Raw genomic sequence first — 12,345 nt, forward strand, 5'->3', positions numbered from 1 at the left:
ATCTTAAATCAATAGTTCACGATTAAAACTTTTTATGGATAAAAAAATTAAATTAATATTTTTTGGAAATTCCAAAATATTTTAATTTAATTTTTTCTTTTTAATATGGAAAATAAATTTCTTAGATAATGTATTTAATTTAATATTCAAATATAAAATCTAATATTCGAATTAAATTATTTAAAAAAAATTAATTATCAATGAGTAACATTTTTTATCCGAAATAATTTAATTTGAATAATTTTACTTTTGCTTTCAATGAGAAAAGAAAATTATTTTTGATTCAGATAATAATTTAATAAAGAAATAAAAAATTATGTTCTGGATTAAAATTTTTTATTTTTAAATTAAAATACATTCAATTATAATTAATTTTATTTTTGCTTTCACTGAGCGAATAGAAAATTATTTTTCATTAAAATATAAATTTAACAATCAAATTATTATGTTCTCAGTTAAAATTTTTTATTTTCAGAATAATTCAAATTCAATCAATTTTTATTTTCGATAAGAAAAAAATGTACTTGATTCAAACATAAATTTAATAACTCAAATCAATATATATATATATATAATTATAATATTATAATATCTATAATTTATTCTTTATTAGAATTTTTTATTTCTGATAAATAATTTCTTTCGTTTTTAATTATTTAATTAATTATTTCAATTACCTAATTAATTTTATTCATATTTTGAAAAATTTGATTCAAATGTTAATATTTAAATCGAAATATGATTGGGGTACAAAAGTTCCAAAACGGAAGTTCAAATCGTAAAGTTCCAAGAAAAAAGTTCCAAAATGAAAATATCCAAAATTTATTTTTCCACAGTACAAAAGTTCCAAAATCCAAAATGTCCAAAATATAAATTTACCAAAGTATAAAATTTCCAAAATAAAAAGTGTTTGTTTGAAAAAATAAGTTTAAAAATGTAAATTGTAGCCGATGGCCCTAAGATATCCGAGAATGTCATTATTATTATCCACACAATCTTGAAAATTTAGAACGATATTAAAAATCCTGTCTTCGGCGATTACCGCGAACATAAGTAACCTATAATGTTAGTTAATTTTAGTAATATTAGTTATATTTATTTTTTTTTATTTTTAAAACAATTAAATATATTTTATATAACTTTCCATCCGAATGCTTGCAATATAGAAATCCTTCGATATGTAAATAATTTTTTTTCCGACTTGTAATATTTCTGCCATAATTAATCAAAAATATAATTTCACTGTTCATTATTTTCTAATTTAAATAAAGTGTTTCATATACTTTACAATTTAATACAATTTCACTGATTACTATTTTTAATTTGAATACAATTTTTAATTTCACAACATGATTTTGGAATGAGCACACGTCGAAGGACAATTTATGAAAATAACAACGACAATAACAACTGAAAGTTTCCTGACGTGAAGTTGTACTTTGAAATTTGAAAAATATTTCAAAAAACAATGTTTGGAAAAAACGACGATTGGAAAAAAAATACTTTGGTAAAAATGGTCTTTGGAAAAATAATATTTTGGAAAAAATTTAATTTGGGAAAATAATAATTTGGGCCCTTCGGAATTGGAACTTTTGACTCCATACCCGAAATATAACTTCGATTTTATTTTAAAACCAAAATTTAACTAAAATTGAATAATTAATTAATTTACTTTGATTAAGATTTTTTTTTCAAAAATTACTTAAATTCAAAATTAATTTTCATTGTTTCTCTGTAAAAAATTAATTAAAAAAAAAAACTGATTTAATATTTTCTGATTCCAGTAACCTAAATAAGGGACTGATTGAAATCAGGATGCATTCGAGCTCGAAAGAACTCGATCCGGAAGTAGCGGAATCAAATAAACTGGGGTTAGTAATAAAATAGCACTAAATAATAATTGGCACTCCATACGTGTGTGCAATTGCAATGAATAATAACTCGCATTTATTCAGTTCAATTCCACCACTTGTTAAATCTCTCATTCTCTCTCTCTTTCTCTCTTCATTTAAAACCAATTAAATTCACATCTCCAACTAAAATCACAAACCACTATTTATGATATATTTATTATACAGTTTTTCCTAATACTTATACATACACAATTATATATTCAAAGCACAATTGTTTATAACAATTCGAGAAATGCATAATATCCATCTGTGTGAGATACATCAACAATCGAGTGTAATTTAATCCGATGAATTAGATTTCAACTCTAAATAATTCTTGAGACCAATTAAAAATTTTTTTCTTACGCAATATGTGTTCAATTAACGTGTTTTGTAAATTTCTGTAATTTATCCTTGTCATTAGAATAGAGAGAGAAAAAAAATAGTCTTCAAAATTTCCAGTTTCTGTAAAAATGGAATTATTTAAATTTCTAGATTATTTTTTTTAATATTTTACGCTCTTGAAATTCTAAAATACTTCTTTTTCTTCTGGTAAATTATATGTTTGAATTATCATTTTTTTCATGTATCAATTTTTTTTTAATTTTCATTTTAACCTTTATTTAATTTATATTTTATTTTTTATTTATTCCTGCTCGTTTATATTGAAGTAAATAAACAAATAATTTATAATATTCATATTCTGATATAAATTATTTTTTTTCAACTGTTCGAATTATCATTTTTTTCACTTATCAATTTTTATTCCAATTTTAAATTCTAAAATTTTACTATTTATTTGTTATAAATATTTTCAATTTACATAAATAAATAAATAAAAGAAACAAAAAATAAATTTCTAACTTAATAATTATTGATTTTATTTATTTTATTTTTGTATTTATTTCTATATTGTTATTATTGCTATTTATTATTTATTTACTTTTTTTTATAAACGGAACGAGCCCTTTAGTACATATATAGTATTATTATTATTATTATTAATTTTTTTTATCCATTAGAATACCTTATTTTTTTTCTAAACGTAATTAAACTTATTATTTTGCAAAATAAATTAATAAATAAATTCAAAATTAAATAAATAACGGTGTTTTTTTACAAAAAAAGTAATATAAATGCAATTTGTAAAAATAGTTTAGAATAGAATAAATTAAACAGAATAGAATAAAAGTAGAAAATAGAACAGAAACAAATAAAAATTTCTTCTCTTGTCAATTTATGTAAACAGAAAAAATCCCTCTAAGCAATAAATAAAACAATTTATATATAAATAAAAAAAAATTATGCAACCGAAATAAAATTGGATTTTCCTTTCAAATTAAAATTTACAGTTTTACTAGATACATTGTAACTGTTTCTATAATTATTTTTTTTTCAATTATACAAATTATTTTCAAATTGCAAAAACTTATTTTTTATTTCTCTCTTGCGTATACCATATATTTGTCAACTTCATACGTTTTAAAGTCAGTAAGTCATTAAAGTCATTTACGCACAAAACATTTTTCTGATTGATTATGCATTTCCGAATGTTATAACAATCATATTCTCTCACAGATTGATATTTTTTTTCCCCTCTCTCTATATTCGCATTGTATATTTATGCATTTTTATTCATGTAAATTCAAATGTGATTTTTCAATGAAAACAATTGTGCGTTAATATCTATTGTGTATATCGAAATCATCTAAAAACGATAAATTGTAAAATATTGTAGTGCAAAAAAATGTTAATATTGTGAATTGACTTTCATAATGTACCAACTATACTCTCGTCAGCGACGAGAATAAAATGCGAGAAAATAAAAATTCTTTTTTCAAAATAAATCAAAAAAGAGATGACGAAAAATTATTAGAAATTACAATGATTATTATTATCAATCATAATTAAAAAAATAATAATTATATTATAATTATACGATTATTAATATTATTAATTATGAACTTTATATTAATCGTATATTTTATTTAAATAATAAATCCTAAATAAAAATAATAAATTTATTTATTTTAATTAGGATTTATTATATTATTTGTTTAATATTTTGTTATTAGATAATTTATTAATTTTAGATAAAAAAAACTTATTGAAAAATATTCTACTATTCCAGGAAAGATTTGCCAACTTTTAATACGCCCTTTTATATACTTTTTATAAAATTTTTTGGACTTTATTGGAAATCAACAATTGTAATACTATGGCCACTTTTATTACTACCGATCATCATCTTCAACACCGAAACGGTAAAAGTTTTTATAAATATTTCCACTAACTTAAAGAATTACTCGAATTCTATTTTTTTACTTAACGATTTAATTTTTATTACTTTTATTATTTCTGGTATTTTATTATTATTATTATTATTATTATTATTATTATTATTATTGCTATTGCTATTTTAACAAGTTAAGTAATTGATCATTTTAATACAATTTTAAATAATATTCATCAAAAAATGTAATTAATTTCAAAAAAATTTTGCATGAATTCAATTACATTTCACAAATAATGAAATTCTTCGCTGAAATTCAAATATTTTCAAAAATCTATTATTTTAATAAAATTTTCCAAAAGAATTCAATTATTTAAAAAAATCAAATAAAATACGTTTGTAAGACTTCAATTATTAACATAAATAATAAAATTTTTTCGAGGATTTCAATTATTTAAAAAAAATTTAATGAAACACGTTGCAAGAATTCAATTATTTTTCTAAATAATGAAATTCTTCACAGGATTTCAATTATTTAAAAAAATGTAATCAAAATTCGTTGCAAGAATTCAATTATTTTCCTAAATAATAAAATTCTTCATATGTTTTCAATTATTTTTACAATTCTTCGAAAGAAATCAATTATTAATTATTTTTTATAATTTTTGCATAAATTCCTTGAGAATTTTCAAATACATTTGTTTACAATTAAATTTTAGCAATTTTACGAAATTTCGATTATTTATTGGAAATTCTTCAATGAAATATTTAGAAAAAAATTGAATAACTTTTAAAAAAATTAATTCTACAGAATTGTCAATTAAAAGTATGAAAAATCCAAATTTTTAAAGATTTCAATTTGAAACCTTCTCAAAATTCAATTATTATCTAAAATTTTAACTGAAATTCATTTGTAAATCAATTTTTAACAGAAAATTCGTTGCAAGAATTCAATTATTTTTCTAAATAATAAAATTCTTCACAGGATTACAATTGTTTAAGAAAAATTTAATAAAATTCGTTGTAAGAATTCAATTATTTTCAAAAATAATAATTTTCTACACGGGATTTCAATTACTTAAAAAAAAATTAATTTAAAAATTCGTTGCAAGAATTCAATTATTTTCCTAAATAATAAAATTCATCATAGGATTTCAATTATTTTTAATACAATTATTATTTTAAGTAAATTCTTTGAAAAAAAGCATTATTTTTAAAAATTTTATTAAAATTCTTCGAAAGGAATCAATTATCAATTATTTTTTATAATTTTTGCAAAAGTTCCTTGAAAATTTTCAAATCTATTTGTTTACAATTTAATTTTACGAAATTTCGATTTTTTATTGGAAATTCTTCAGTGAAATATTTAGAAAAAAAACTTGAGTTACTTTAAAAAAAAATTCAATTAAACTTTTCCCAAAAAAATTAATTCTACAGAATTGTTAATTAAAAGTATGAAAAATTCAAATTTTTAAAGATTTCCATTTGAAACCTTTTTAAAATTCAATTATCTAAAATTTTAACTGAAATTCATTTTTAAATCAATTTTTATTAGAAAATTCTTCGAGAATTCAATTATTTAAATATGCAAAAATAAATAATTTATTGAATAATTGAATGTTTCTTAAAATTGAATTTTCATAAAGAATTTTATCAACAAATTTTTAAATAAATAATTGAATTCTTTCGACGAATTTTGATAAAATTTTTAAGAATAATTTAATTTTTCGAGAAATTTGTAAAATTGTATTAAAAATAATTTAAATTCTATATGATGAGTTTTATTATTTTTGAAAATAATTGAATTTTGGAGAAGAAATTTATTAATTGTAAAGATAATTAGACGAGAGTTTTAATACATTTTTTTTAATAATTGAATTTTATTATACTTTTGAAAATAATTGAATTTCTGCAATAATTTGTAACTTCTCCAAAATTCAATTTTTTCCAGTACTTTAATAAAAAATCCCTGACTTTTCCCTGAATTCCCTGACCTGTGACAACAACATGACCCTGTTATTATAATTTTAATAGGTCAACATTAACAAGTAGTTGAATAATTTAAAATAATAAAAATAAAGAAATAAAAAAAAATTCTAAATAATTACTATTTTTATTATTGTTATTTATTTAACATTTTGCATAGATTAATAATTGCAGTCGCAATGTTAATAATTAATATTATTATTATTATTATTATTATTATTATCGTTACTAATAAATAATTTTGAACAATAAACAGATGTATCGGTGCCTTTACATTGTGCTGGTAATGGCACTATTTTGGGTAACGGAAGTCCTGCCACTGCCAATAACAGGACTTCTACCTATTACATTATACCCATTGATGGGTGTACTTAGCACGAGTGCAACATGCGATTGTTACATCAACGACACCACAATGATGTTTTTTGGGAGTCTAGTGATAGCAGTTGCCATTGAAAATTCAGGATTGCACATGCGAGTTGCATTATTAATAATTAAAACAATCGGATGTAGTCATAGAAAGTAAGTCCTTCCTGTCATTTAATTTTCCCCTTCGCAGCAATCTCTACTTTTTCTACTTTTTCACCATAAATTATATTTTCTATTTTTATTTCTTTTTTGCTATAAATTATAATTTATATTTTTTTCAATAAATTATATTTTCTATTTTTATTTTTTTTTTGCTATAAATTATATTTTCTATTTTCTTTTAATTAAATTCCTTATTTTTCTCTTTTTTACTATCAATTATATTTTCTATTTTTATTTACTATACACTCGGAAACAAATTTTATTTTAATCAAATATTGTTTGAATGAAATTAAAAATATATTTTTCTCAGAGCCCACTGAATTATTTATTTAAACCAAATAAAATTTATTTGAACGAAATAAAATTTATTTGAAACAAATGAAAATTTTATTTGTGTTCAATAAAATTTTTACTTGAACCAAATGGAATTTATTTGAAACTAAACAAAAATTTTATTTGACACAGATAAAATTTTCATTTCAACCAAACAGAATTTATCTGAAAGAAACAAAAATTTTATTTAACACAAATAAAATTTTAATTTGAACCAAATAGAATTTATTTGAAACAAATAAAAATTTCTACTTGGCTTTGAGTCAAATAAATCTTTTTTTCTGGGTGTGCAAATTATCATTTATAGTGAATAAGAAAAAATAGAATTGCTCATCATTCGTCAATTTTTTTTCTCACAACACTTGTTAATTTTTTTTTTTCTCGAAATTATTTTTTCAGATTAAGTTTAGGTTTATTTTGCGTTACAATGTTTATTTCAATGTGGATTTCAAACACTGCAGCAACTGCAATGATGATTCCAATAGTCGAAACAGTTCTCCTTGAATTAGAGTCTGTAAGTATGAAAATAGTCTACGACTAAACAAATTCACAGAATAAGAAAGAAAATTAAAATTCGCTTTCTTTTTACAGCAAGGACTAGGCAATATGTTTTATCACGAAAACGATACAGACAATGATGCCGAACCGTAAGTTAATTAGATTTTTCCTTTAAAAAGAGAATTATTAAAAAACCGTATAAAAATTAGTCAGAATTCAATTCTTTCAAAAAAGAAGAAAAATACCAACAAGTGAAGAGAAAAATTTTCTTTTTCAGTACAAAGAGGCCGACAAAAACGACAATGGTTTATTATTTAACCGCAGCTTATGCATCGACTCTCGGCGGTATTGGCACAATGGTCGGAAGTGGGACAAATTTGACAATGAAGGGCATCTTTGAAGAGTTAGTAATGAAAATATATTAATTTTACTCCAAAGAAAAAATTAAATTTTCGAATTAAATTTCTATTTGGTAGTGAAAGTTTATAATTTGTGAAGATTCTACAATTTCTAACTTGTAATATTTTCGAAAAAAAATTTACAGACGATTTCCCGATAGTTCTGGAATAAATTTTGCAGCCTGGATGCTGTACGCTGTACCAGTGATGCTACTAATGGGATTCTTAGTATGGCTTTGGTTACAAATAATGTACATGGGACTTTTTAGGCCGAAAAGTAAAGAAGCTCGTGACATAGATATTGGAAAACAAGGCGAACAAGTGGCAGCAAAAGTAATTGAGGAAAGATACAGAGAACTTGGACCAGTTACGTGGCATGAATCCTGTGTTGGAATACTTTTTCTCTGCGTTGTATTTCTTTGGTTTTTCAGAAAACCAGAATTTGTTCCCGGTTGGCCAAGTTTCGTCACCGATTTGTAAGTGTAATCAGAAAAAACTATATTCCAAAAAACAATTTTTTATTTCTCTTTTCATCTTCAATTTCTTCTCAATTCAAATTTCTTTTCTAAATCGATTTCAATTTCTTTGGAAAAAGAAATTAAAATTCCACTTTTTTTGGAAAAAAAACCAATCGAAAATTAAAATTGCCAACCAAAAATAAAATTTTCCTCTTCCAGAAAAGTAAAAGACTCAACGGCAGCGATAACAGCAATTATTCTCCTCTTTGCACTGCCGGCAAAATTAGATTTTCTAAATGCATTTAATAAGGATCCAACTAAACGACCAACGAAACCCTCGCCGGGAATGATAAATTGGAAAGTTATTCATCAAAAAATGCATTGGAGTTTAATATTTGTTCTCGGTGGTGGATTTGCCATAGCCACCGGAAGTACAAAATCTGGACTATCTAAAATGCTCGGAGAATCATTAACTGGTCTCAGTTCAATGAACGTTGTGGCAATTTTATTTATGGTATGCCTCTTCTCAGCAACAGTCACTGAACTCACGTCAAATGTGGCTGTGGCAACTATCATTTTACCAGTATTAGCCGAAATGGTAACTATTTTCAGAAACAAAATAATAACATTAACAATAATAAAAATAATAAAAATAGAAAAGATAATAACACAAAACAATAAGAAAAATAGAAATTATAATAATAGTAATAACAATAATCAGGGTTGCCAGAAAAAATTAATTTTGTTTTTCCCTGATTTCCAGACAAAATTTTGTACTTTTTCCCTTAACCTAAAGAATATTCTAATTCACTCTAAAAATTATTAGAAGCTCAAAAAAAATGCTCTATTAACATTTATTTCCAAATTTCTTTCATTGTAAAATTATTCGAAAACATCAATAACTTCATTTTTAAATAAATATTCAAAGTTATTTTCAGTTATTTTCATCATTTCAATTCAATTATTATTTTCTACAATTTTTAACTAAAATTCTCCTTTAAATCAATTATTTTTAATAATTTTTGAAAAAGTTCTTCGAAAATTTCCAAATCCATTTGTTTACAATTCAATTTTACGAAATTTCATCGATTATTCGGAAATTCTTCAAATTGTATATTATAAAGAAAAGAATTTGAAATAATTTCGAAAAAAAATTCAATTAAACTTTTTTAAAAAAAATTAATTCTACAGAATTGTCAATGAAAAGTAGGAAAAATTCAAATTTTTAAAGATTTCAATTGAAAACCTTTTTAAAATTCAATTATCTAAAATTTTAACTGAAATTCATTTTTAAAACAATTTTTATTAGAAAATTCTACGAGAATTCAATTATTTAAATGCAAAAATAAATAATTTATTGGACAATTGAATTTTTCTCAAAGTTGAATATTCATAAAGAATTTTATCAACAAATTTCTAAATGATTGAATTCCTTCGACGAATTTTAATAAAATTTTTACGAATAAATTACATGTTTCGCGAGAAATTTGATTAAAATTGTATTAAAAATAATTGATAAGAAAAGAATTTTTTTGTTTATGAAAATAATAATTCATTTTAATCTAAAACCTTTTCAAAATTCAATTATTTCTATAAATTCGCGCTATAATGCTTTTAATATTGAGTTATTATCTCAAATTTCAACAGAAATTCATTTTTAATTCAATTTTTATTACAAAATTCTACGAGAATTCAATTATTTAAATTCAAAAATAAATAATTTACCTTGAATAATTCATTGTTTCTTAAAATTCAATTCTCGAAGAATTTTATCAACAAATTTTTAAATAATTGAATTCTTTTGACGAATTTTAATAAAATTTTTAAGAATAATTACATTTTTCGAGGAATTCAATAAAAATTGTATTAAAAATTATTGAAATTCAGCGATTATTTTTATTATTTATGAAAATAATTTAATTCGCAAAAATAATTGAATCCCTGAAAAAAATTATATTATTTATGAAAATAATATTGAATTATTGCGAAGAAATTTATAAGAAATTTGCAAATAATTGCAACCCTATGAAATTTTAATTATTTATGAAAAGAATTAAATGTTTGCATAGAATGTTATTAAAATTTGTTTTAAATATTTGAATTTTTTTGGAAAATTTTATTAAAACAGTAGATATTGAAAATCATTGAATTGAGGAAAATTTTTAAAAATAACTGAAATTTTGCTAAAAATTTTATTAAAATTTTGACAAGAATTTTTCTTAATTTTTGAATATAATTGAATTACTGCGAACAATTTTATTACTTTTGAAAATAATTTAATTTCTCTAATTATTTGTAACTTCTCCAAAATTCAATTTTTAAAGTATTTTTAACTAAAATTCTTCTATAAATTCATTATTTTTAATAATTTATTAAATAAATATTACAAATTTAACTAATTTCAGAAGAATTTGAATTATTAAAATTTTTCAAAAATCTAAGTTCTTAAAAATTTCTAATTAAATTCATTCTAAATTGAAATTTTGTAAAATTAGAAATTAAAACCTTTTTAAATTCATCTACTTATGAAAATTGTAAACGCAACTCTTTAAATTCAATCAATTTTGAAATATTTAAGTTAAATTAATTCATGAAATAATTTTTAAGTAATAATATTATGATAATTCTTCAAGAATTCAGTTATTTAAAAAGAAATTGTTGTCAGAAATAGAAAAAATTGAAGATTTTGTATTAGAATTCGTGATAATTTTATAATTTATGGGGCAAACTAGAAAGACATCAAAATTTAGAATTTTCTTATGAATTCTAAAAATTGAATTTTTTCTAATTCTTTTAATGAAAGTATCTTTAATTTTCCCTGACCTGTAGCAACCCTGTAATAGTAATAATAACAATAATAAAAATAGTAACGATAATAATAATAATAATAATAATAACAACAATAATAATATTATTAATAATATAATAATAATATTAACAATAATATTATTATTTATACATTATTAATATATGTAAGAATAATAATTTTTCTAAATAATAATTATTTACCGACTTTGTTCTCAATGTTTCAGAGTGTAGCCGTTAAAATTCATCCTCTCTATTTAATGTTACCAGCAGCACTTTGCTGTTCATTTTCATTTCATCTTCCAGTGGGAACTCCACCAAATGCTATTGTAAGTGCTGCCGGCCATATAAAAACAAAAGATTTCGTAATTGCTGGCATTGGTCCTAGTATTATAACGATTGTCATTACATCATTGTCATTTTCCACATGGGGAATGTATGTTTTTAATCTTAGCGAATTTCCGGAATGGGCTTCCCACAAACATGGTAGTAATTAATTAATTTATTTTTTTTCGCCATTATATCAATAATATTAGTCCTATTTGTGTCAATTATTTTCATTAATTATTTAATTTAAAGTCTTTGTTTTTTTACAACCATTGTCATTTTTATTTTTTTTTAAGTAATTTTAAAAATAGATTTATATAATTATTAAAATAGATTTTTATCCGAAATTTAAGTAATGTATTATTTTTTAGAGACTATTTTTTCTCAAAAGAATTATTATTCACATTCGACGATTTTTTTTAAATATATATACTTTTTTACATACAATAATTGTTGCCAACGAATACAAACGAAACAAAAACAGTATTTTGATTAAATCAGAATACGAGATGTGATGAAAATAAAAATAAGATGATTTTTTTTAATCATGTGATATTAAAGCGTGCTCGGTTAAATGCAAATAACAACGCGATGTTAAATCTCTAGTGAATAATATTTTATATACGTTTAATAGAAATGAAATAAAAATTTTAATGATAATTCCTGTTTGTTTTGTGTCTTATTTTAAATAAAAAATATTTTAAAGATTTTCCTAAACTTTGAACGAATATTTTTTGTGCTTCAATATTTTAAAAAAATACTGGACTGAGAAAAATATTACAATTGAACATTTATTTTAGAAGAAATTAATTTTTTGATTTTAAAAAACAATAGTTTGTAAATAAAATTTAAATTAAAAGAAGTAATAAAAATATCGTATGAAC

The 12,345-nt window shown here is 21.4% G+C and overlaps 1 protein-coding gene across 1 annotated transcript in view; it reads left to right on the forward strand.

Moving 5' to 3' along the window:
* LOC122508156 overlaps window positions 1–12,121 on the forward strand; it is a 45,116-nt gene extending 32,995 nt beyond the window's left edge. The window contains exons 18-26 of the mRNA XM_043621297.1: window positions 1,785–1,871; window positions 4,024–4,156; window positions 6,368–6,633; window positions 7,375–7,489; window positions 7,567–7,622; window positions 7,751–7,876; window positions 8,018–8,347; window positions 8,549–8,927; window positions 11,362–12,121. Of these exons, the coding sequence (XP_043477232.1) occupies window positions 1,785–1,871; window positions 4,024–4,156; window positions 6,368–6,633; window positions 7,375–7,489; window positions 7,567–7,622; window positions 7,751–7,876; window positions 8,018–8,347; window positions 8,549–8,927; window positions 11,362–11,631 (1,762 nt within the window). The 3' untranslated portion in view covers window positions 11,632–12,121. The remainder of the gene's footprint in view (window positions 1–1,784; window positions 1,872–4,023; window positions 4,157–6,367; window positions 6,634–7,374; window positions 7,490–7,566; window positions 7,623–7,750; window positions 7,877–8,017; window positions 8,348–8,548; window positions 8,928–11,361) is intronic.
* The last annotated feature ends 224 nt before the right edge of the window (window positions 12,122–12,345 follow it).

Source organism: Leptopilina heterotoma, unplaced genomic scaffold (assembly GCF_015476425.1).
Source record: "Leptopilina heterotoma isolate Lh14 unplaced genomic scaffold, ASM1547642v1 Lhet_114, whole genome shotgun sequence".
NCBI classification, from domain to species: domain Eukaryota; kingdom Metazoa; phylum Arthropoda; class Insecta; order Hymenoptera; family Figitidae; genus Leptopilina; species Leptopilina heterotoma.